Source organism: Stegostoma tigrinum, chromosome 22 (assembly GCF_030684315.1).
Source record: "Stegostoma tigrinum isolate sSteTig4 chromosome 22, sSteTig4.hap1, whole genome shotgun sequence".
NCBI lineage: Eukaryota > Metazoa > Chordata > Chondrichthyes > Orectolobiformes > Stegostomatidae > Stegostoma > Stegostoma tigrinum.
Genome location: NC_081375.1, coordinates 21,825,781 through 21,852,979, shown reverse-complemented (window position 1 = coordinate 21,852,979; position 27,199 = coordinate 21,825,781). Strand labels below are relative to the sequence as shown.

The 27,199-nt window shown below is 41.9% G+C and overlaps 1 protein-coding gene across 5 annotated transcripts in view; it reads left to right on the top strand.

Annotated features, from left to right (window-relative positions):
- The window catches only part of arsg (arylsulfatase G), a 129,661-nt gene that overhangs the window by 87,473 nt on the left and 14,989 nt on the right, over window positions 1–27,199 (top strand). For 2 of the 5 annotated variants that reach the window (XM_059653691.1, XM_059653692.1), the window contains exons 11-12: window positions 2,633–2,723; window positions 3,545–3,565. In XM_059653691.1, coding sequence (XP_059509674.1) covers window positions 2,633–2,723; window positions 3,545–3,565 — 112 coding nt within the window. Of the gene's footprint in view, window positions 1–2,632; window positions 2,724–3,544; window positions 5,113–27,199 lie in introns of those variants that run through there. The other 3 variants (XM_048555017.2, XM_048555018.2, XM_048555016.2) reach the window with 2 other exon arrangements.

Genomic DNA, 27,199 nt, shown 5'->3' with positions numbered 1-27,199 from the left:
AGGCAGAGACAGGTTGGACTGGTTTTGGGATGCAGTGGGTGGGGGGGAAGAGCTGGGCTGGTTGTGTGGTGCAGTGGGGGGAGGGGATGAACTGGGCTGGTTGAGGGATGCAGTGGGGGAAGGGGAGATTTTGAAACTGGTGAAGTCCACATTGATACCATATGGCTGCAGGGTTCCCAGGCGGAATATGAGTTGCTGTTCCTGCAACCTTCGGGTGGCATCATTGTGGCAGTGCAGGAGGCCCATGATGGACATGTCATCAAGAGAATGGGAGGGGGAGTGGAAATGGTTTGCGACTGGGAGGTGCAGTTGTTTGTTGCGAACTGAGCGGAGGTGTTCTGCAAAGCGGTCCCCAAGCCTCCGCTTGGTTTCCCCAATGTAGAGAAAGCCGCACCGGGTACAGTGGATGCAGTATACCACATTGGCAGATGTGCAGGTGAACCTCTGCTTAATGTGGAATGTCATCTTGGGGCCTGGGATGGGGGTGAGGGAGGAGGTGTGGGGACAAGTGTAGCATTTCCTGCGGTTGCAGGGGAAGGTGCCGGGTGTGGTGGGGTTGGAGGGCAGTGTGGAGCGAACAAGGGAGTCACGGAGAGAGTGGTCTCTCCGGAAAGCAGACAGGGGTTGGGATGGAAAAATGTCTTGGGTGGTGGGGTCGGATTGTAAATGGCGGAAGTGTCGGAGGATAATGCGTTGTATCCGGAGGTTGGTGGGGTGGTGTGTGAGAACGAGGGGGATCCTCTTGGGGCGGTTGTGGCGGGGGCGGGGTGTGAGGGATGTGTCGCGGGAAATGCGGGAGACACGGTCAAGGGCGTTCTCAATCACCGTGGGGGGGAAGTTGCGGTCCTTAAAGAACTTGGACATCTGGGATGTGCGGGAGTGGAATGTCTTATCGTGGGAGCAGATGCGGCGGAGGCGGAGGAATTGGGAATAGGGGATGGAATTTTTGCAGGAGGGTGGGTGGGAGGAGGTGTATTCTAGGTAGCTGTGGGAGTCGGTGGGCTTGTAATGGACATCAGTTACAAGCTGATTGCCTGAGATGGAGACTGAGAGGTCCAGGAAGGTGAGGGATGTGCTGGAGATGGCCCAGGTGAACTGAAGGTTGGGGTGGAAGGTGTTGGTGAAGTGGATGAACTGTTCGAGCTCCTCTGGGGAGCAAGAGGCCCCTCCCCCCACTGCACCACACAACCAGCCCAGCTCTTCCCCCCCACCCACTGCATCCCAAAACCAGTCCAACCTGTCTCTGCCTCCCTAACCGGTTCTTCCTCTCACCCATCCCTTCCTCCCACCCCAAGCCGCACCCCCAGCTACCTACTAACCTCATCCCACCTCCTTGACCTGTCCGTCTTCCCTGGACTGACCTATCCCCTCCCTACCTCCCCACCTACACCCTCTCCACCTATCTTCTTTACTCTCCATCTTCGGTCCGCCTCCCCCTCTCTCCCTATTTATTCCAGTTCCCTCCCCCCATCCCCCTCTCTGATGAAGGGTCTAGGCCCGAAACGTCAGCTTTTGTGCTCCTGAGATGCTGCTTGGCCTGCTGTGTTCATCCAGCCTCACATTTTATTATCTTGGAATCTCCAGCATCTGCAGTTCCCATTATCAGTGGGAATGAATGGATCATTTTCAGTTTGGTAGTGGCATACCGCAAGGTTGAGTACTTAGGCTCTAGCTATTCACAATCAATCTCAGTGATCTGGCTGTGGGAATTAAATGTAATATTTCCAAGTTTGCAGATGACACAGAACTAGGTAGAAATGTAAGTTGTGAGGAGGATTCAAAGAAGTTTGAAGGAGATCTAAGGAGGCCGAGTGGGCAAAATATTAGTCACTGCAAGTCTACTGGCAGTTATAGCAAGCACTTTAAAAGGCAAATGGTGTGAAGATTTGAATATCAGAGTGGAGTTTTTTTTACTTCAACTGTATATAGCCTTAGTGATTTCGAGTTTGGAATATAATATGCAAAATTGGGTTTCCTCTCCAAAGATATATTTGCTATTGAGGGAATGCAACAAAGATTCAACAACTAATTTCTGGAATGGAGAGATTTCCTATCGGGAAATATTAAACTCACTGGATTGCTATTCTTTGGAAATGGAAAGAATGAGAAGTAATCCTGATGAACATGCAAAATTCTGACAGGACTCGACAGGGTAGGTTTTTCCGTGGCCAGGTGTCTAAAACCAGCACATACAGTCTCAGAATAACGGGCAGGCTATTAGGACTGAGATGAGAGGGTATTTATTCATGTGGAAGGGGATGAATCTTTGAAATTCTCTGCTCCAGAAAGTTGTGGTGGTTCAGTCATTGAATACGTTCAAGACTGAAATCAATAGATTCTACATTTTAAAAACATCAAGGGATATTATAGCAAAATAGTGTTGAAGTGAAAGATCGGCCATGACCTCATTGGATGGTGGAGTGCATACAAAGGGCTGAATGATGTACTACTGCTCCTATTTCTTATGTTCATGTTCTGATTGCATTGTATCATTATTTGTTGCAGTTCTTCTTTTGTTTGACCTGGTACGGTAATTGACAACTAGAGCAAGCCACCTTCTCTATTTCCTAATTTAGTTTAGACAGTGAACTGCATAAATATGTAATGACCTCTTGACTCTGTAACATTCCAGGCTCTTTTCCACCCAAACAGCGGAGCAGCTGGACGATTTGGGGATTTGCAGACTATCCGTCTGAAGCAGTACAAGGCTTTCTACCTCACAGGTACAAAGAAGCCCACACATTCAGTAAATGTACCATTTTTATATTAGTTCACTACCTCAGGGATGACATTATATGGTTATAAACAGCTAAATATTATTTATTGATAATGCAATAGCACATGCAGCAGACAGGTGTGCTGGTTATAAACAAAGTTGTAGTAGATCTTTAAAATGATTAGCAATTTTTAAACATTTTTTAATATGTGCTGTCTGTTATATTTTGAATGTTTAGGTTATTTTCTGTACACAGAGCTCCTTTTGTCTAAGCATATTTTTTTAAAAATCATGAGTTCATAGTTTTGAAAACTACTAACAACAGCATTGAGATGGAAGGGAGGTACAGCCTCATTCCAACTCTTTCCTTTCAGGAATCAATAATTGCATGTCAGTAATTCCAACACTCCTATCGTTTTCCAAATTGGTTAAGGTGGTTAATCCTGATTTTCATGAAGCCTCATGGAGATTGGGACATTCATGCATCCTCATTAATTGAGAGCAAAGAAAATCAAACCATGAAGGCTCACTGTTCCAACCCCCAGTTCCATTGTGCTAACTTCTTATGTACTGCAGATTAAGGCAATGTGTCAACATCCTGCTCCACATAAGCAGCTTCAGAAATCTTCACTTGATCAACTCGTGCAATTAAATACTTGATAAGTTTGACCACTGGCTTTGAAGAAATGTTGGGACAGGGACAGCCGAAGTTGTCATCATAAGCTTCGTTCCAATGTAGTGGTTTTTGAATACATTATTAAATTCCAGCAGAACTGGAAAACAGAATAGAGGCTGAACACTCAAAATAGATTTTTTTTATGGTTTTAGGTGGTGCCAGAGCTTGTAAAGGTAAGGAAGGACCAGAACAACAACATGACCCACCTCTAATATTCAACCTGTTGAACGATACTGCTGAATCCCTGCCTCTAGACCCTGCTACTCCAGAATACCGTGCTGTGTTGCCACAGATAAAAGTGATGCTTAATAATGTCCTCTTAGACATCTCTACAGATAACATCTCCTTAGCTGATTATTCACATGACCCATCTGTGATTCCATGCTGTCAACCAAAGCATGTAGTGTGTAGGTGTCAGGACAAGGCCTGAATCCCATTTTTTAAATTTTAATTATTATTGTTTGGAATGGATAATTAATGAGGTGATTGGAACCTTTGAAGCTTAAATCGAATATGGGATATAACTGCTAGAACGTGCAAATAAAATCGTGTATGGGTAAGTATCTCTTAAATCAACATATATTGCTTCATATGCCATTAATTATAATTAAGTTAATTATATATGAATGAAATAACAAAATAGATTGTAGGGGAGGTGATGGCCTAGTGGTATTATTGCTGGAATGTTCATCCAGAGACCCAGATAATGACCTGGGGACCTGGATTCGAATCTCACCATGGCAGTCAGTGGAATTTGAATTCAATAAATATCTGGAATTAAGAGTCCAGTGATGACTGTGAATCTATTGTCGATTACTGGAAAAACCCATCTGGTTCACTAATGCCCTTTAGGGAAGGAAACTGCCATTCTTACCTGGTCTGGACTACATGTGACTCCAGATCCACAGCAACGTGGTTGACTCTTAACTGCCCTCTAGGTAATTAGGCCGGGGCAATAAATGCTGCCTCGCCAGTGACACCCTCATCCCATGAGTGAGTAAATAATAAAGGTCAATTAAAGTGCCATATCCAGCTAACATATGAACATATATCTGTGATGTACTTTCTGATTGGGCAATATGATAGGGCTCTGGAGCCTGGGCAGGAGATGTGGCACAATCCCAACTGTAAAGGGCATCTGCCAGAAATATTAGTTCTTAAAAATCTATTCATAGGACGTGGGTGGCGGCCACTGGACCAGCATTTATTGTCTCTTCCTGTTTGCCCTTCAGAAGATGGGTGAGCTGCTTTTGTGAACCATAGCAATCCATTTTCTTTAGGGTAGACCCACAATGCCATTAGGGAGGAAGTTTCAGGATCTTGACCCAGCAACACTGAAAGAACAGCGATACGTTTCCAAGTTTGGGTGATGAATGGCTTGGAGGGGTACAGTGGGAATATCACAGTCTGCTAATGGAAACACATTCCGACTGTACCTTCATGCAGATCCCATTGGACTTCTTCAATCTTTCTTTTTTTTTTAATTTTCTACCTTTAGAATCTATGTTTTGGTTTATTTTTCTGTGTTTTAAGATTGTCCTGGAGACTGGTGACACTATACAACACTTTTCACTGTATTTTGTAACAAAATGCACATGGCAATAAATAAATCAAATTAACCTTACTTGCATTCTCATACATGACTCAGTCAAGCCATGAAATGTAGGAGTTCAAAATAAGTCTGGCATTGAGGATCTGCATTCTAAAGCCCAAAATATTTTTGTGGCAAGGACAAAACAGAATTAGAATTAACTTTATGGTCACATGTACTCACATGAGTACAATGAAATGTTTGCAAGCTGCCACTTATGTCACTATCTTAGATACAAAGGTACCTAGGTATAGATTCTTCAGTACAAATTCTTCAGAAAAAAATTAGAAAAGTAAAGAAATAAAAAGTTTAGATAATAGTCCCTCCAACCCAGTCTTCATTGGCACCTAGCTTGCTGTCTGAGCCAGGTGTCACCTCCAGACTGCACCAGGCTTCACCTCAAAAAAGAAGAAATGAGCTCCAGCTGAAGAGTCCCAATCTGCTACCATCTTGAAACAAATGAGCCTCAGGTGAATAAGGAGAATGCTATTGATGGGAACCCACAGTGGAAAATTCGGAGAAACAGCTGTCCTGCCAAAAGGGGATAAAAGAAATACTGCCAGTTTCTACTACACATATTTATCTTTTATTCCTAATTATACTGTTCTACCCATCAATTCACAATGCCTTTCCTAGGACCAAGAAACCTCTAAAAATGCGTTGAATGCTAGCAGCTCACAGCGATTACTGCAGTGAGGCCTGGGGTCCAATTTCAGGCATGTCTTAGGCTACCAGCTCCTGTTGCAGGCTCAACCTGCAACATTCACTCATTATCCCCGTGCAGATTGGTCCCTGGTCAAGTGACAGTCTGATTTTGAAATTCACACCCTTGTTTTGAAATCATCTATGTCCTTCTCCTACTTGTGTAATCTCTTTGACCCCACAACCCTGACAGTTGATATTGACTGTCAAAATGCTTTTTGTTAAACTTCCACATAAAAGACTATCAATTGATAATGTTTGATGTGTAACTTTATCAAAAGTCTTTTTGATTGAGGATAAATCTTGGCAATGGATAAGAAACTGACAATGGTAGCAAGCAGCAAGATATTGCGCTCCTTTAATTCTGATCCCTTGGGCATCAATGATCTTAATTGTTCCATTTTCGGTGTTTGCATCTTCAACTGCTTCCATCCGAGGTCTTGGAATTCCTTCCTGAAAGAAGCCTTTAGACCTTTGTATCTTCCATCGGGGTGATAATTAAAATATGCCTTCTTGTCTAGTTTGTTGGCCACCTGCCTTATTATTATTTACCAAATGCAAATCCCCAAAGTTAAATGATGGCCTCCTCCTTTGCTCAATTTAAGGCAGTTTGTCTGCTACTTAATCTGTAGAAGTGCTTTTCATAAATATGCAACATTGTTTGTGTTTCTCCACAAGAGTATAAGAGGGTTGTACTCAGGTCTTGGAGGAGTCTGCACAGGGATCCTAGCTTGTCTTGGAACCTATTTCATAAGGACCACTCTCACCTTGGTAGTTCAAAACCTGGTGAGGTTTGCCACTAGGAATTTGTGAGTGACCTCCTGCATTTCAAGTTCTAATCCACAGGATAATGTCTGTCCATCTTGCTTTGGAAATGGCTGCACATTGGATGTCAAGGTGGACACTTGGCAGTAGGTGGATTGAACTGGTCATCATGGCATGGTAAATGGGATGCCGTACAAGTGGTCTAAACCAGCTTGTGAATTCCTGCCAGTGGGCAGATCTGTTGGGTAATGATATCTGTGAGGATAGGAAGCAAGGGAAGGGTTTGGCTATGATGTTCATTGTTACAATCACTTGAGTGTTAACAAAATGCATGCATGATGACCTATTGCCAGACAGGTGTACAGTTTTCAGTTATGGAGTAAATGATGGGACAAGCCCTATTTAGAGTCTCTTTCAAGTATGATGGGCTTCAATCTCTGACCATCAACGTACTAATGCAGTTCTCTTCTGACACTGACGTGGTAGTGGTGGGACACGCTGAGCATAGTTTTAAAGGATTCAGGGTGAGACACTGATTTTATGACCACCTGCCTTAGTGACACGTAATGTGTCTTGTTATCAAATTTTGCTTTCTAATACACTTGTTACAAACTTTGGAATGTTTTATTATTTTAAAGGCACTATAAATATAATTTGTTGCTTGAAAATTGCGCAGATCAATTTCTTACCTGTAGCTACAAAATATAGTGCATGGCTGAATTTTGACTCTGTGTGTTTAGGACAGCACAGCTAACAAAATATGTTTCTTGTTATTTGTGAAATAAAGTAGCACAGGTAAGATGAAAAATCACACCACTCCTAGAATATACCAGGGATACAATAATAAAGCTTAAGATGGTCTGAGAGAAAACAAATAGATTTAGGTAGGCGGCTCAAAGACATTTCAGTAAAATGCACATGAAACTGTTTTAATACAGTTTTGTATTTATTGTGTACTTTCAATATAATTAACCTTCCTAAAATGCTTCACATCAACATTATGGATCAGAATGAGGTATTGAGTCACATAAGAAGATATTACAGCAGGTGATAAAAACTTGGTCAAAGAGGAAAAGGAAAGAGAGCTGGAAGGATTTAGAGAGTGCACTTGGGGTACAGGAGGTTCATGACTGTGAATGGAACTGCACGCAGAGGCTGCAAATAGGTTAACATGATGTCCATATTAAAATAAGGTGACAAAACAAATGCCCAAATGTCAGACATAATAGTCATTTAAATCTGCATAAAGTACTGGGATTGATAATTGTGAAAATTTAAGAATCATCCGCACAATTGCAGTCTAGTAAACTGTGCTTATTATGAATTCAGAAAGGTTTCTCACTGAATAACCTCCTCCAGTTCTTTCAGGATGTGATAACCAACAGTGGGAAATTCAATGATATTGACTGTCAAAATGCTTTTTGTTAAACTTCCACATAAAAGACTATCAATTGATAATGTTTGATGTGTAACTTTATCAAAAGTCTTTTTGATTGAGGATAAATCTTGGCAATGGATAAGAAACTGACAATGGTAGCAAGCAGCAAACATTTGGTTAAGGAATTTTCTCAAAGTGGATGCAGAAGTAATAGTGAGTAGGTGGCCATGGAGATCAATTTTGGATTCAAAATTTATACATTCAGAAGTTATTATAGAAAATGGTAAGATTTGCAGATGCCTTACTGTTGTAAAACTGGAAGAGGCAGTTTGAAAGAATAATATGAAATTGTGCAGACCAATGACTAAAGAAATTTTCTGAAGGCATTTAAGATTTTGGATACAGATTAAAAATGTTCTGATATGCATACTTCATAGGTGGTGTTGAAATAGCTAAGAATGAATTTGATAAAGATTGAGGGGCCTGAATATGCTGAAAATGTCTACAAATGGAGTGCAACAATCAACAAAACCAATATGATATTGAACAATGTAGTCAAACAGCATGTTTAAGCCAGAAGAGACAGTGATCAAACATTATTGGACCTCTATTTAGACAAGGCCCATACCTCTTGATTCATGAGAAAATGACTGAAAGGATAGTCATGCTCAGCTTGTCAAGGTGCCAAAGTGATATGTGAAAGATAGTGTAAAATTGTTCAAGATGAAGTAAAATGTTGAAACTAGTAAAAGTTCAGTCTAGAATCGTCAGGAAATACTTCGCACAGAGAGTGATTGAGACAGAGTCAGTAGTAGACTTGGAGGGGTATTGGCAAGGGTTGACAGAATAAATTCAGGCCCAGGGCCTGGGTCCTGCACTTATCTTGAGAGAGTCAGGACTGAGTGGTCTGAGCAGTCTTCAAGGGGAACTACTAGAACCAGGGAAGAGAATAAATTGTGATGCAGGCTCTGGATCCATTGCTTCACAGCAACTGAGGAGTGGACCTGGTAATCTGTTTACCTACAATAGGGTGTTTTGCCTGATGTGGCAATGCTCAAGGTGGGCTGAACCATACCAGAAATCAGCTAAGTATAATTTTTGTCACGTTTTAAGGGCAGATGGGGTTTCTCTCCATGTGTTTCAGCGTGCCTTCTCAGGCTATTATCCCAAATTTCCTTCATTAGCCATCTGTAATGCTTCAATGGTGCTCCAATCATCTGATTCTCTCACTTGACATAGGTGGAAGATCTCACCATTCTCAGGATATCTTGGTGTCCTTGCAACTGGCATCATTTTTGAAACCCAGCTGCTCCCCCAGTCAAGCACTGACTCCAAGTTGCCCCTTAATGTCCACGTGGTGGGACAATAACCACAAACTAGCAGCTCTTATGACACATTGAAGACGCATGTGACTCTTCATTGCACATAAAACTGCACATTCCTCCATCTATTGCTGTTTAAGCACCAAGTCCCACAGCTTATCTGTTCTTAGCCACACCCCATCTTACAACATTATCTAAGTGACTGCTATTCTCTCCCTGATGACCAGTGAAGCTCAACATCTTCTAATTGTTCAATATGGGGTCATTACATACAAGAAAACCTTCAAAAACTACAAAGTAGTCACTTTTATTTACCAACAGCTGAAGCGAGCCAAAAATGAATTGAAGCTACATTTGCCTCTGGGAACAGAAGCAGATTGCTTGTCTTTTTAGCACCAACAATTTGACAGACAATGAGTGACAACTGCATCCTGCTGTCATCTACTGAACTGGGTGTCAAACTTGTGGTGCTTGACACTGTTGTACTCGTCTATGGAGAAAGTGATGTTCCTCTTGCTCAATGTCCTCATCTTCCTCGTTGGAAGACTGTAACCACTCTCCTAACTCATCAGCCTCTATCATATCCCCTGTTTGCCTGCTTCAGTTGTGCAGAGCACAGTATGTCAGGATAATATGGCACACTCTGTTCAGACTGTATATAAGGCCTCCTGGACTGAACCAAACAGCGGTGTCTCATCTTCAGCAGTCTAATCACCTTCTCCAGGATGGCCCCAGTCAAACAATGGGCTGCATTGTATCTGTGCGGTACCTCACTTAGTGGGTGTTTTGGAGTAGAGTCATCCGCCACTATCACACAGTATCCAGCCTTGCAAAACATTTAGCCCCTTAAAAGCAGCAGGAACATGAACATTCTCAAGGAATCTGGTACAGGTTTCAGAGGTGGAGTACTGATTTTTTTTAATGGAATCCGTACAGTGTGGAAACAGGCCCTTTGGCCCAACTAGTCCACACTGACCCTCACAGCATCCCACCCAGACCCACCCTCCTATAACCCACACATCCCTGACCAGTGTGGGCAATTTAGCATGGCCAACCCACCTAGTCTGCACATCTTGGAACTGTAGGAAGAAACTGGAGCAGCTGGAAGAAACCCATGCAGACACAAGGAGAATGTGCAGACTCCACACACACAGTCACCAGAGGGTGGAATCAAACCCGGAATCAAACCCAGGTCCTTGGTGCTGTGAGGCAGCTGTGCTAACCACTGAGCCACTATGCTGCCCATGCTGTGATGATCACAGGTGACTTCTACATTAATAGAATGGAGTCCTTTTCTATTAACTCAGCAACTTTATAATATGGGCCAGTCAGTGGGATTTGTGTGCAATCTATCAATCAAAGCGTTTGGAAGTGAATTAGACATTTGTCTGGAAAGGACAGAAATATTGTGCCAAATTTTGAGGTGCTGGAGCTCTAAGCAAATGTGTTAGCCATATAATTTCCAAATCAATGATTATATTATTTCCTCTGTACTGATCATTTGACCCCCCAAAATGAACAATAGTGAAATAAAAGATACTATAAAAAGCTTGAACAATTACAGTCTATAATTCTGAGTAGATTTCTTTCCACCTTTCCCTCGCTGCTGTTAGTCAGCCCGATACTTTAACTCTGCTTTCTCTCCACAGATTCTGCTAGACCTGCTGAGTTTCTTCAGCAATTGTGTTGTAACAAGTCAAGTCTCTTAGTTGCAATCCCTCTCACAGTTTCAAACTCACTCATTCTCTCACACGCACAATTGAGAGAGGTCAAAGGTTGAAAGGCAACATCGGAACACAAAAGCTTTAGAAGATCACACTCATAACCAAAACCTGCGCAGCTTGTGGAGCCAGTAAAGCTTGTATTAGAGGATAACATTGCTAGGAACCTTTGATAAAATCTCCATTCATTCCACCAACTGATCTAATTTTCATTCAAACTGGAAATTTTAGAAAATTCACCTGGGCTTTGGAGCAGATAAGAATCTATTTGCCAGCAGCATTGTCCCCAACACTGGAATTCCACCTCATGTTGTCAAAGTCCTAAAACCACTGCCCCAACTAGGGATAAAGCCAGAAATATTTTTTAGGAACTTGCCTCATGATATTGACAAAAGAGAACAGGAATAATCTTTTCACAGAATATGGTGATGTCATGGCACTCCATCTTAATACCAAGAGTTGGGAACTGAGGAGGCTAAGAAGAGTCACACACTGTCAAAAGTGGAAGGTTGGAAAGGGCTGGAAAGAAATGACACCAGGCTTTTTACCTCTTACAGAACCCATGCAATACTCTGCTTTTTGCTATTTTGTCTCAAAGAACAACCATACAAATACTTCCTAGGGCTTTCACAACATCTTTAAACTTTGGTAACATGCCTGTGCAACAGTTTGTGGGTTTCAGCAACCACCTGATTCCTCTTGTACATTGTAATAATAATCTTTTTCTGAAATCCTGCTGGTCTGCCCTATTTTTGAAGTTCTACTCATCTTCTTAGCCATGTCTATAGTCTTGGACATCTGCAGCTTTCTTTTGCATGCACATACCTGCGGGAGACACTGTGCCAAATTAATTTATTATTATTCAGCTGGCAGAAGAACTAGCTGTTGCAGTTTGCACATTACTGATATATCAAAATAGCAAAAGATGTGTGGTAACTGATAAGATATCAATCTGGGCTAATTCTCCAGAGATTCTTTTTTCATTCTCAGTAATTCCTTTATTAGATTATATGGTCATTTTGCAATGTTACCTTTTGCATTTGTATTGATTTTCTTTAGGATTTTTGCCTCTAAATGGATGAGATAGCCTGAGTACCAATGATTATATACATGCATATATATTAGTAAAACTTTCAACTTGGACTCTCCACACAAGATTTATCTTTCTTATTTAATTCTGATATATAAGTTTTCCATGATCTGTTCCAAAAAATGAGATAATGAAAGAACTTGAAAGGACAAAGTTGATTTTGAATGATTAAAATTTAGCAGATGCTAAAATAGGACAGGAGTTTCCAATTGAAAATCTGACAACTAATTATGAATGGAATGAATTCCAAGCATTCTCTCAGGTTGAAAGTATAGTCAAAGGGGCTGTTGTGGTACAGGGGATGAAGACCCACCTGCTCCAGAGTGTGGTCATGTGTTTAAATTGGCAAACTGACTCTTCTTCTGAAAACCTTTTCTCCTGGGTTAAATAAAATGTTTTCATTGAGATAGTGAGATAAAATGTTACCTTGAGATACTTCCCACTGCAGTTGTGTGTTGCTTGTGCTGCAGAACAAACAACTCCAAGAGAATGGTTGGAGTAGAATGCTTCCACAAATCCTCTTTTCATCACCATTACCTTGGACAACAAAAATGTTCCAGTGCACTTCAGTGAGACATTATAAAATAAAAGGGCATTGAGGAGTTTCATAGCTTAGACAGTTGAAGATATAGACACCAATTGCATAGTCATTTAAATTGTGAATGCTAAAGAAAATGATTCCAGGTGGAGAGGGTCAGGCCATGGAAGGATTTGAAAGCAAGAAGAACTTTAAAATATAAATATTGGTAAAATGTAAATGGATCATTCAGACCGATTTGTCTCTGCTAGAATTTATATATGTTTCAAGACCCCTCCCTTCTTTCTTAATCTAATTCCATAACATGATTTTATTCACTTTACCCTTACCTAAGTTCTTATTAAACACATCTGAACTATGTGTTTCAACTACTCCTGGCAGTAGGTTGTTCAAAATTCTCACTGTTCTGTTGGTATATAAGTTGTTTTTTTTTCCGAATTCCTTATTTGGTTTCCAGATGACTTTCTTGATATCCTTTAGTATTTGTCTTGCTTGTGAGTGGAAACACTTTCCCTGTCTCTATTAAAACCTTTCATAATTCTAATCTCTGTTAGACCACCCCTTAGCCTTTCCATTTTAGCGGGAGAGTCACTGCTTGAACATCATTTCCAAGTATGTATGCAATATTGCATTTCTGATACCATGCTTGCAAGTCTTTTTATCCCCTCTCTATACCCTTTATATAACATTGAAACAAGAGTTGTGATCTAACCTGCAATAAATGTAGCATAACTTCTCCATTTTTTAATCTAGAAATAATGTCTAGTTGCTTTACTTGTTTATGGCCTTATTAATACTGGCTATAATTTGTGTATCTCTACCATGAGCCGTTTTCATATTTTGTTTCCAAGTAATTTGACATCCTTCTATTTCCTACCAAAAGATAACAGTTTACATTTATTTTGAAATTAATTTGCCAAATATACATAGACAAGCACAGACTCCCAAACGTTTGTAGTGATGCAAATATATTATCCAATTATGTTTTTAATAGCAAAATTCCTAGTTATTTCAAATTTTTGAACAGAATCAAAACTTCTCACTCTGGGAAAAGTTGTATTAACCTGCCCTTATGTAAAAACAGGCTGAGAATATAAAAGCTGATTGTCAAGAATCTGCTCTTGTACCTTGTTTGTAGTTATAGTATACAAATGTCCGTTTGGAAAGTTTTCTCCTGAATTGAAAAGGCAGGTTTACATCTGAAAGACTCAATATTTTTCACGTAATAAGCATTCTTTTTCTTTCAAATCTACATGTTTAATTTCATCATCTGTCATTGAAGAAAACTACTTTGTAACCACCAATCACATTTCATGACAAAGTCCTTGTTTAGGATTAAAATTTTGAGCCAAGTTTGTAGCTGTTTCCATCTTGATTCTAGATTTGAGCAGTGTTGAAGTTAAACTGTACAGAAACTCTTGAGGGTACAGATTATAACCATCTTCTTATCCATGGAATTAGGGTTGATTCATCTGTGATAATGGGAACTGCAGATGCTGGAGAATCCAGAGAGCTCTGATGAAGGGTCTAGGCCCGAAACGTCAGCTTTTGTGCTCCTGAGATGCTGCTTGGCCTGCTGTGTTCATCCAGCTCCACACTTTGTTATCTAGGGTTGATTCATCTGCCAGCTTTTCGAAAATGTACATGTAAATCTAGTGAATCTTTTTTTCTCAGCACAAGCAATAGTATAAAAATAATAAATTGTGTCAAGTAATTATCCCTGCCATTTTGCCACACTTAACCAATTCCATTATTTCATTCATTCCTCTCAGGCTGCTCTTCCCATATCACCTCTCCTTTTCCATGCTACCTCAAGCCAATCCCCTCCATTGTTTCCATGCCATTCCCATTGTTCTCTTGCCATCCTAAACTTTCTAATCATTTCCATCCCACTCTTGATGGAACAACTTTGTTGTTGAGCTCCAATCCAAAAATCGTTGGCATCCCATGTGCCTCTCTGTATACCAAGCATCACCCACGAACAGCACCAACCAGCAGACATGACCTTTAGATTAACCAATCAAAACAGTCGGGACAGACAAAAAGTGAATATTAGTAGATTCTGCAAATGTATTAACATCATCTTGTAATTTCTTGCAGTCCTCGTTCATATTGACTACTTGTCCCAGTTAGACTTCCAGATTGAGTAATAGAAGCAAAATCCCTGGACGTTTTAAAGAAACTGTCTGATACCACAATGCAGAAATGTTTGGACCCCTGTGCTGATCCAAATGAGCTTTCTTGTCCATAATTATTATGATCCAGCTGCAGGATTGACAAGAAATGTATTCTGCTGCTAAAGTGGAGCTGTGTCCATTTCAGAACCAAAGTTAATATTGCAAAGGGTGAGTTCAAAAACAGTTTTAAATAGTGTCCGGTAAAACTTCTAAGTTTGAAAGACCATTGCAAATGCTGTGGTCGGATTCCAAGGATTCAAATTTTGTGATTGTTTGTGGATGTTAAGTGTAAGTTGCAGATGTTGTGAATCCAGCTGTGAGTAATGTGGGAAGTTCTGTAGATATTGCAATTAATTGTCTCCCTTTGAGTATTATACTTTTTTTAAAAAAAAGGAGTGTATGAAAGCTTTCATTAAAGTAATGCAGAGGAGAATTTAAGGTGAATGTATTAAGATTTATAACTATAACTATCAAAACACTGTGACACTTTAATTTGTCAACAACTAATGCTAGTTTGTTGGTGGAGCGGGTTGTTTTAATGGAAATTACGTCTTTAGTAGCAATGAGAACAGCAATGTGATATGTGATCATTTGGTACATTTTCCATACTGTGTGAAAAATTTGAGAACCGCATCCTAATAGTTTCACTTCCTCCTCTGACAAACTAACCCAGATTAACATAATATTTAAAACTGTGGTCTTTTAGTTTGGCCAAGATATTGAAAGATCTAACGTGAGAATTCGCATTTCAGGATGTAATTTTATTTTGTCTGATGGGTGTGCAACTTTGAGTTACACAAAACAGGAGAAAGGGCTTTTGAAGCAAACTAAGTATATTCACATCCCTTGCAGTTGACGTGTCTTGGCAGGAAATTGTTGTTTTACAAGGATGTGGCTTGAAGGCTATCCAGTGTGTGAAATACTCTAGAGCACACGTAGTCCATCCTTTGTATTTTCCCTTAGGCAAGACCCAATTTAAGTCTCACGCATGAAATTCTTGCACCGTTATAACAGACAACAGTAACTGGGGTTTCCCGTTGCCTTTCTTACAGCTTTTACCTCTAGATTACCAGAAAATCTAAAGAGCTCCATCTAGCCTTTACAATTTGCAGGAGAGGGTAAGTGTAAGTGCATGCCATTGTTGGACATGGGTGTCCTTTTGGACATCAGTCCAGCATTCAGAAAGGTCTTTGTTCTCCACACATCAGGGCTATTTGGAATAGACTTTGAATGTGTGCCTATTGAGTCAAAGGAGGAAAGCTTTTGTGCTCCTGAGATGCTGCTTGGCCTGCTGTGTTCATCCAGCTCCACACTTTGTTATCAATGCTTCTTTTCTTGTCACCCATGGAGATGACTGGAGTGTACAAAGTCTGACTATTTCTAGTCATATATGACAGCCAGCAATCAGGGCCGTCACTACCAGCAAGCTGGCAGCAAGGGTAAATCGCTCCATTCAGAGCTCCACTCTGCTCACCGGTTCCTGTTCCTATTCTTTTCTTCTTCTCTCTCCTCTCTGCAGTAATTCTATCCCACCCCTTCCCCAGCCCTCACCCTTCTAACTACCTAGTGATGGAGTCAGGTCACGACTGGGAGCTGATTGGCGAGAGCTGAACATGTGGGCTACGTCCTGCAGCGATGGCAGATTGAGCGTGTGCCAGAGCAATGGCGGCTCTCAAGAGTGGGCCAGTTCAACAGCGAGAGTGGGCTGGTGAGGGGGCAGTGGGTGGTGAGATCGGGACTGGTGAGGGGGTAGTGGTCATTGAGAGCAGGGCTGGTGAGGGAGCAGGGAACAGTGAGAGCAGGGCCGTTGAGGGGGCAGTTGACGGTGAGAGTGGGGCCAGTGAGGGGGCAGGGAGCAGTGAGATGGGGGCTGTTGAGGGGGCAGTGGGCAGTGAGAGTAGGGCTGTTGAGGGGGCAGTTGGGGGTTAGAGTGGGGCTGGTGAGGGGGCAGGGAGCAGTGAGAGTAGGGCCGGTGAGGGGGCAGTGGGTGGTAGGGGGGCAGTGAGTGGTGAGAGCGGGACTGATGAGAGCAGGACAGTGAGAGGGCAGTGGGCGGTGAGAGTGGGATGGTTGGGTGGTGACGTTGGCGAGAGTGGGCCTTTTGCATGGTGGCAGCAGTCTCCTGGGTGTTCTAGTGATTGTAGTGGTGGTTCTTCTAAATCTGGTTTTTGTAACTAAGTGGGCACCAGTGAATGGCAACATTGTGCACTTACACTCTACTTATGTATTGCTGTGCTTAGTACACGTGACAGATAAGTAAATCTAAACCTATATGCCAACTTGTCTGTTAACCTGGACTGACCAGTTGAAGTAAGCAGATGTTGTAATCAGTCAGCAAGATACCCATTTAAGAATAGCAACAGTCACATTCTTACAGTTACTAGACAGTAGTATTGATGCAATTTCAAGCCTATTAATGATCACAATACAAATTTAAGTTGACCCAAAAGGCTCCATCATCTTCTGATCCCCTTGCAATCATGAAAATCCTGAAAATCTAGGTAAAAAAAGAATCCGTTTTTATCTCAGGGATGCTATCATTGCCACCATCTTCAAGAAAGCAGACAAATTGGACTGTGGAAACTACCGAGGAACCTCCATACTTTCCACCACTGGCAAGTTCATTGCTGAATCCTCACTTAGGTACCTCCTCCCAGTTTCGGAGGAAGTCTTTCCTGAAAGCCAGTGTATCTTCCAACTAAACCATTGATCTATGGGTATGATTTTCCCTGCTCAGCAGTTCCAACAGAAATGCCAGAAATAGCACCAATCACTCTACATGGCCTTCATCGACATGACCAAGGCTTTTGGCTCAGTCACTGGGAAAGTGCTGTGGAAGACCCTTATCAAAGGCAGCTGTCCAGTGCACTTCGTCAACATCTTCCGTCTCCTCCATGATGGGATGTCGGTGATAGTCCTCACTGATGTTAAGATGATAGAATTTTTTGAGGTCAAGACAGGGGTCAAGCAGCGACGTCTCATTGCCCCTATCCTTTTCTCCATCTTCATTGCCACCATTCTTCATCTTGTCAAGAACAAGCTTCCCAGTGGCATCGTCATTGTCTACATGATGAATGGAAAACTTTTCATCCTCAATTGGTTGAAATCCAAGAGAAACACAATACCAAGCTCACTTAGGAAACTTCAGGATGCAAATGACAGTGTCATCTCTGCTGTCTTGGAAGAGAATCTTCAAACTTCACTTAACACCTTTGCAGAAGTATACTCAATCTCAAGAAGACTTAAGTCTTTGCCAGCACGTTCTGGGTCAAGGTTAAGTCCATCCCTCAATTAAGATCAATAGAGAAATCCTCCCAAATACAGAACATTTCCCTCACCTGGCAAGTTGCGGAGATTCAATATTGCATCTAATCATTAAGTACCGCCTTCAGGCACCTCAGGATGAAAGAGTTTAACAACTGTAATATCTTTGCTAATGCTGAGATCCTTGTGTGTGAGGCAGTCATCCTTCTAAATGGCTCTGAAACTTGGACAATTTATAGATGCCACATCAAACCCTTGAGAAGTACTATGAATGTTGCTTGAGATCAATTCACTGCACCAGCTGGGAGGACAGATGTAGGGACATCTGCATTCTTGAAACTGCCAATAGCACTTGCACAGGGCCTGATCATCTAAATCCAACTTCACTGGGCTGAGCACATGCTTATGATTCCTGAGTTCCAATGCCAAAGCAAATGTTCTTCACCCAGCTGAACAAAGGCATTCAAATGAGAGGCGGACAGAGGAAGCCTCTCTGCAGGCTTCACTCAAGAAATGCAATATACATTTCAATGCATGGAGGACTGTCGTTCAGATGAATCAACTTGGAAGAAACTCTTGAATGAGGGGACACAACTCTTTGAGAACACCCAGCAGCAAGAGAAAATATGGAAACAAAACCATAGAAAGGAATGCCAATGATCTCAAGGCCAAAGACTAATTCCATCTCACAGACATGCCTGCCAAATGTGTGGCGGGAGATGCGGTTCTAGGATCAGGCTCATCAGCCACACAAAGACCCACAGATTGATGACCAGTGACACGGAATTTCCAAGATGGACAATCATACTCATTAGCGACTGATTGCTGATGACAGATTATTAATACAGGAACTGCACTCTGCTAATGTGGTCTACTGCATCCGCTGCTCCCGATGTGGCCTCCTTTACATCGGTGATACCAAACAGAGGCTCGAAGATCGCTTTGTAAAGCACCTATGCTCTGTTTGTGACAAACAACAACGCCTTCCAGTTGCAAACCATTTCACTCCCCCTCCCACTCCTCGGACGACATGTCCATCCTGGCCCTCCTCCAGTGAAGCAAATGACATCACCCAGAAACTGGAGGAGCAGCACCACATGTTCTGCCTTGAGATCCCATAACCCAATGGTCACAAAGTGGACTTTACTAGTTTCAAAATCTCCCCATCTCCGGTCTCATCCCATGACCAACCCTCCCTCTCATCCCCGCCTCCTTGACCTGACACAAACTGTCCATCTGCTCTTCCACCTATCTGTTCCTCCCACCTCCCTGACCAATTCCCCACCACTGCCTACCTGCACTCACCTATCACCATCCCACCTACCTTCCCCAGTCCCACCCCTCTTCTGTCAGAGCTGCCTTCTTCCTCCCCCTTTTCTGTAAAAGGGCCCCATCCTGAAATGTCAGGTTCCATGCTCCTCTGATGCTGCCTGGCCTGCTGTGTTCCTCCAGCTCCTTGCTGTGTTATCTCTGACTCCAGCGTCGGCAGTTCTTACTATGTCTCAAAAATATAATCCTACCTTTGACAGAAATAAGGAATTAATTCTCCCTAACCTTTACAGATTGTATGCATGTTGAAATTATTACCCTGCACAATTTTGTGGTAGCAAAGATTCTAAAATATGTTTTATTTGTATTGCGTGTCATGGGGCGATGGTAGTGCACTTACCTCTAGGTCAGAAGGCCTGAGTTCAAGTCCCATGTGAGGATGTGATGGCCTGTCAAACAGATTGATCAATAAATAGCGTTGATTATTTTGTTACAGCTGTGGAACTAATGTGTCAGTTGTGTGGAATATTTTCTGGACTAAATGAGGAATTTGTTTAAGGGAAGCAAAGTCCAAGATGGGATTGATCATGAAGCAAAAATCATTCAACAGCTAGATGTGAAAGCAGCAAGTGAAAGAACTGGTGGATGCGGATACCAGAAGTGGACTGGCAACCTTAAATAATTCGTGTACGCATAAACACTAAAATCTTTGTACAGATGCTGCCAGACCTGTTGAATTTCTCCAGCATTCTCTGAGTTTGTTTCAGAGGTCCAGCATCTGCAGCATTTTGCTTTTATTTAGGGTAGAAAGTGTTTGGGAAAAGTAGACAGGAAAGACGGTGACATAATCTTTTGTGCCAGGGACACATTTGAAGTAAAAGAAATGTGACATGATTTGGATTTGTTAGACATTTTTGATGAGAGAAAAATAATTATAACATCGATCGAATAATTTTTGAATCTGCATTTCCAGCAGGAACCTCACCTCCCAGCAGAATGCACATGTTTTGCTGACTGTATTGTTCTATGAGAACTTGAAAATGATAAGTAGTAAAAAGGCAGATGTTTGCTGGCCACCTGGCATGTAGTTTTTTTGCCTAATACTGTTTGGCAACTTCTGCTAGATCCACCTTTTTCTGTGTATATTTCCAGATCCTGCAGGTACATTCCATGGTACTAATTTTGACTAAATACACTCTAATTACACTCTTTCAACTTTTATCATGGATTTTATTCAGCTACATGATAGGCTCTGATTCTGACACTCACCATTTGTTCAAACTCAGTGTCAGGCCAAAATGATTTCAATCGCTTAATAAAACTACTCATCCCTTGTTGTAAAGGAATGTGTGTGTCTTTTTTAAGGCCATCACTAGACACTCAGTAATACGCGGCTTTACAAACATCACATGATGTTCTCATTTCAAGCTAGCGGAGAAGGCAGCTTTCATCTTTTTGAGCAACAAATATATCTTGAAATGGTTTTGCACTTGAGTGATGACAAGGGTTAACAGAGGAGGTTAAAGGCTGATCAAATTGTTTAAAATACTGAAAGGGATAAACAACGCAAGATAGGAAATATTACTTCCTCTGCCTATTCACAAGGGCTGATCCTGCCCAGGCAAGCTGCTTGATTTCCCCGAGGAAGTGACAACGCAGATCAACTATGGTAAACGTCAATATATTTTAAGTTTTCAAAAGGCATTTGAGAAAGTGTCACATAAAAAGTTACTAATTACCAGCTGTGAAGATGCAGGCCTCACCTGACTACGGATAAGAAACTGCCTTGCAAATGGTAAACAGCAGGCTCTGGATGCAAGCGATGCTGCCAAAATGGGATATAAAGTACGAAATAGAATGACTGGTACTCAGTATCGGGAATGCGCCAGCTTCTGATTTATGTCAATGACGACTTGAAAACCCAAAGCTAACTGAGTTTGGTATAAACTGAAAATCAACCAGAGCAGCAGTGGAATCAAATGAGTCAGGTGACACATTAAAAAAAGATATAAGCAAGGAACAAAACTGAATATGAGTGGGCTGAACAATGACAGATACAAACCAATGTAAAACATCACCGCAAAAATGTGTGACACATTTAACAACTGAATGATGCTGGGACTTAAGCTAAAAGGTCTAGAATTTTCAATAGATCTGTTATAGACCAGACCAGAAGCCCTCAGAATATATTGAGAAGATAGCCTAGACTCTAACCTTCTCTTATTTGAAAGACAAGTGCCAGGCATTGCATTCCAGATGCAATTCAATTGGTCAGTTACCAATTTGAAGCAAAACACACTGTATTCATATACTGTGGATAAAATACAACAAAACAAAGAATTGAAAGAAACTCTAAAGGAAAACTTAACAGAATGGTAGATTATTTAACTGCTAAACAGTAACTGTTCCAATATAAGTAACATCCCATTAAACGCAAATGCAAATTCAGTAAAATAGATTGGCTGACAAGCAATTCCAGCAGCAGGGATAGAAACCTCCCACTCCCCAGCTTTCAGCTATAACAGAAAGAGCAAAAATAACTTCCACATTCGGCTTCATGACCTCAGCAGCAACTGCTACCAAAAAAATTAAAACTGTAAGTCCTGTATTTTTGGGAGCTTGACTGCACTCATTCAGGCTGCTTCTATTGCTCCAATTTCTAAAAAAAAACCCAGAAGGGTCCTGATCCAAAATGTCAGCTTTCCTGCTCTTCTGATGCTGCCTGGCCTGCTGCGTTCCTCCAGCTCCACACTGTGTTATCTGCAAGATCTCTCAAGCTGTCTAGGGGTTTTAAAGCAGACTGGCTTTTCTGTCTCAATATTTCTTGATTAAAAAAGGGACCAAATACACTCCTTAAAGCCATAGTATCGCCAACCACACAATTTATACACAGCAGTAATTAAAGTCTGTTCAACTTCATACATAAAATATAGGAAACCTAGATATGAATATACAGTTCTCGATTTACACTGAGGATTGAAGCACCAGGGAACATCCCATGAGAAAAGAATAAGGTATGCTCCAAATGTTCATATTGAATTAGGAGAGAGAGATAGAGAAATTTGGCCTTTTTAGTCTGGAAAGGAACATTCAGAGCAGTGATCTTACAGAGGTATATTAAAAGGTAAATTGTATACAAAAGGAGAAGTCAGACTATTTTAAATTACAGGCGTGGTAACAGTAATTATTTCAAGGGAGTAATAACCAGAGGCCTGCACATTGATTCCAAGGCATGCTTTCACCGTGGTAACTTGGGGATTTATATACAATTCATAACATAAATAAGGAACCAAAAGATTGGTTTTAATAAAGGTGAATGTGGGAAATGATATGATAGTCATTAAATACCCATCTGGGCCCGAATGCCCTTTGGAGAAATAAATCTGTTTTCTTTACTCAGCCTGGCCTAGATGTGATTTCAGTGCCCACGCTAACATAAGTTATTCCTAATCGCCACCTGAGATGGCCTAGCATTCAGCTCTGTAAAACCCACCAGGAAAAAACAAAAACACTGAAACCAGACAGATCACCTAGCTATACCTAGGCATCCTATTTTGATATGGGAAGTCAACCAGAAAAGTCATCAGCATGGACCAGCTTGGGCCAAAAGGCCTGTTCCCATGCTGTATTACTCTATGACTCTATCTTCATTAGCACCTGTGGTCAAGCTAAAATTGGGAGAGCTGACCCATCAATCAAAGAGACAGCATCATACTCACTGATACATACATTCCAGCCAAAGTATCCAAACTCCTTAGATTTGTCCTGTCCCACAGGCAGAGTGGTATCTATTTGGAAGGGTATTGCCCAGCAAATACTCAACATTGAGTTTGGATCCCAGCAAGCACCAGAAATCAAACCTAGATCCTTTTCTGGACTTTTAGGAAAACTTGCTAAGCTGTCAGCCCAGTTTAAGAGAATATTTATTAGAAATTGAACAAGCCATGCTGTTCTGAAAATACTGGCAGTTTCTAGACAAGTGGAATACGAAAACATACTGCAGACATGTGCCCTTGCCTGTCAGCATTCTATGTTCCCATTTCCTGGGTAGCGAATGTACGTTGAATGTAACATTTGCAATGGGCTTATTTGCATGTCTGCAAGGAAAGACCAGTGGATCTTATTTGTAATTGCTCATTTCTATACACAGCACAAGAAAGCCTACATACTTTTGCATGATACATTTTATGATTTTTTTCACAAGGATCACAATGATAATATATAATTTATACGTGGTAAATAAATCTTTCCATGATAAATAAACGATTTTCCTAAGGATTCCTGATAGTAAGGCTTTGTTGGATATCACTCAAAACATCTGGACCTGAAGGTCACAAGTTCGATTCTTATTCTGTGTTAAGGTGGCTGCTCTCAAGATGAAGTAAAAGAAGAATGATAGAACGAAGAAGAAGTATTCTAGATGAACAAAATATCAGCAGAGTTTTTGCATGTGAGTGAAACGTTAGCTGAGGTTGGAATTTGAATCATTAGTTTTGCCCTTGTGGTGCAGCTGCTTTCTGCCACTGACAGTTTACATGGAAAATGGGATACTGGAAAACTGCCTACTTCCATGAGATCAGACATGATCAAGTGTCCATGCTCTCAGTGTTGTGATTTTCTAAAAAGGGCTTTATGTGCAAGTATTTAATATTATGACCTTGTGGTGCAGAACACAGCTATTTTTGTAAAGAGATTGCACCTTGACTTATTTCCAGTTCCTTTATTCAATTTTTCTACATTTGGAATTTTTTACTTGGTTAAAAAAATTAGTAAATAGTGCCATCATATCATATTTAAACTTAGAACATTTTGTGGCTTTTATTTTGGCATCATAAACTTTTGTTTGTACATAGAACAGTACCGCACAGAACAGGCCCTTCAGCCCATGATGTTGTGCCGACCATTGATCCTCATGTATGCACCCTCAAATTTCTGTGACCATATGCATGTCCAGCAGTCTCTTAAATGACCCCAATGACCTAGCTTCCACAACTGCTGCTGGCAACGCATTCCATGCTCTCACAACTCTCTGTGTAAAGAACCCACCTCTGACATCCCCTCTATACTTTCCTTCAACCAGCTTAAAACTATGACCCCTTGTGTTAGCCATTTCTGCCCTGGGAAATAGTCTCTGGCTATCAGCTCTATCTATGCCTCTCATTATCTTGTATACCTCAATTAGGTCCCCTCTCCTCCTCCTTTTCTCCAATGAAAAAAGTCCGAGATCTGTCAACCTCTCTTCATAAGATAAGCCCTCCAGTCCAGGCAGCATCCTGGTAAACCTCCTCTGAACCCTCTCCAAAGCATCCACATCTTTCCTATAATAGGGCGACCAGAACTGGACGCAGTATTCCAAGTGCGGTCTAACCAAAGTTTTATAGAGCTGCAACAAGATCTCACGACTCTTAAACTCAATCCCCCTGTTAATGAAAGCCAAAACACCATATGCTTTCTTAACAACCCTGTCCACTTGCGTGGCCATTTTAAGGGATCTATGTATCTGCACACCAAGATCCCTCTGTTCCTCCACACTGCCAAGAATCCTATCCTTAATCCTGTACTCAGCTTTCAAATTCGACCTTCCAAAATGCATCACCTCGTATTTATCCTGGTTGAACTCCATCTGCCACCTCTCAGCCCATCTCTGCATCCTGTCAATGTCCCACTGCAGCCTACAACAGCCCTCTATACTGTCAACGACACCTCCAACCTTTGTGTCGTCTGCAAACTTGCTGACCCATCCTTCAATCCCCTCATCCAAGTCATTAATAAAAATTACAAACAGTGGAGGCCCAAGGACAGAGCCCTGTGGAACACCACTCACCACTGACTTCCAGGCAGAATATTTTCCTTCTACTACCACTCGCTGCCTTCTGTTGGCCAGCCAATTCTGTATCCAGACAGCTAAGTTCCCCTGTATCCCATTCCTCCTGACCTTCTGAATGGGCCTACCATGGGGAACCTTATCAAATGCCTTACTGAAGTCCATATACACCACATCCTCAGCTCGACCCTCATCAACTTTTCTAGTCACATCCTCAAAGAACCCAATAAGGTTTGTGAGGCATGACCTGCCCCTCACAAAGCCGTGTTGACTGCATTTGATCAAGCCATGCACTTCCAGATGGTCATAAATCCTATCCCTCAGAATCCTTTCTAACACCTTGCAGACGACAGACGTGAGACTTACTGGTCTGTAATTGCCGGGGATTTCCCTATTTCCTTTCTTGAAGAGAGGAATTACATTTGCCTCTCTCCAGTCCTCAGGTACGACTCCAGTGGAGAGCGAGGATGCAAAGATCTTCGCAAGTGGCAAAGCAATTGCATTTCCCGCTTCCCAAAGCAGCCGAGGACAAATCTGGTCCGGGCCTGGCGACTTGTCAATCTTAATGTTTGACAAAATTTTCAGCACATCAGCTTCCTCTATCTCTTGCCATTCCAGCATGTACACCTGCTCTTCGAAGGTTTCATTCACTACAAAGTTCGTTTCTTTCGTAAAGACAGAAGCAAAAAACTCATTTAGGGCTTCCCCTACCTCCTCAGACTCCACACACAAGTTCCCTATGCTATCCCTGATCAGCCCTACTCTTTCTTTGACCATTCTCTTATTCCTCACATAAGTGTAAAATGCCTTTGTGTTTTCCCTAATTCGTTCTGCCAAGCCTTTCTCATGCCCCCTCCTGGCTCTCCTCAGACCATTTTTGAGCTCCTTCCTTGCCTGCATGTAATCCTCTCTAGCTGAACTTGACCCTAGCCTCCTCCACCTTATGTAAGCTACCTTCTTCTTTTTCACAAGAAGCTCCACCGCTCTCGTCATCCAAGGTTCCTTTATCTTACCCCTTCTTGCCTGTCTCAGAGGGACATATTTACTCATCACTCACAACAACTATTCCTTAAACAGTCTCCACATGTCTATAGTGGCCTTACCATGGAACAATTGCTCCCAGTCCATGCTTCCTAACTCATGTCTAATCGCGTCATAGTTTCCTCTTCCCCAATTAAATATCCTCCCATTTTGCCTAATCCTCTCCTTCTCCATAGCTATGTAGAACGTGAGGCAGTTATGGTCACTATCACTAAAATGCTCTCCCACCACAAGATCTGATACCTGCCCTGGCTCGTTTCCGAGCACCAAGTCTAGAATGGCCTCTCCCCTCGTCGGCCTGTCAACGTACTGAGTTAGGAAACCCTCCTGAACACACCTTACAAAAACTGCTCCATTCAAATCTACTGCTAGAAGGAGGTCCCAATCAATATTAGGAAAGTTAAAGTCACGAATTACCACAACCCTACTACGTCCACACTTTTCCAAAATCTGTCGACCTATGCTTTCTTCAATCTCCCTGCTGCTACTGGGGGGCCTGTAGTAAACCCCTAACGAGGTGACTGCTCCCTTGCTGTTCCTAATTTCTACCCATACTGACTCGGTAGGCAGATCTTCCTCGACAATGGAAGCTTCTGTAGCTGTGATACCCTCTCTGATTAGTAGTGCTACACCCCCTCCTCTTTTTCCCCCCTCCCTATTCTTTTTAAATCCTCTAAACCCTGGAACATCCAGCAACCATTCCTGCCCATGAGAAACCCATGTCTCTGTTATGGCCACAACATCATAGCACCAGGTACTGATCCATGCTCTAAGTTCATCACTTTTATTCCTGATACTCCTTGCGTTAAAGCAAACACACTTTAACTGATCCCTTGGTTCCTTCCCAGGAAAATCCTTCCCACTAGCTGGTCTACCTCTTGCTACTGCCTCACCTGCATCAACTCTCACCTCCGGTATACAGCTCAGGTTCCCACCCCCCTGCCTTACTAGTTTAAACCCTCTCGAACTACTCAAGCAAACCTTCCACCCAGGACATTGGTCCCCTTCCAGTTCAGATGCAGCCCGTCCTTCTTGTACAGGCCCCACCTTCCCCAGAAGGCATCCCAATTATCTACATATCTGAAGCCCTCCCTCCTACACCAGGTGCGTAGCCACGTGTTAAGC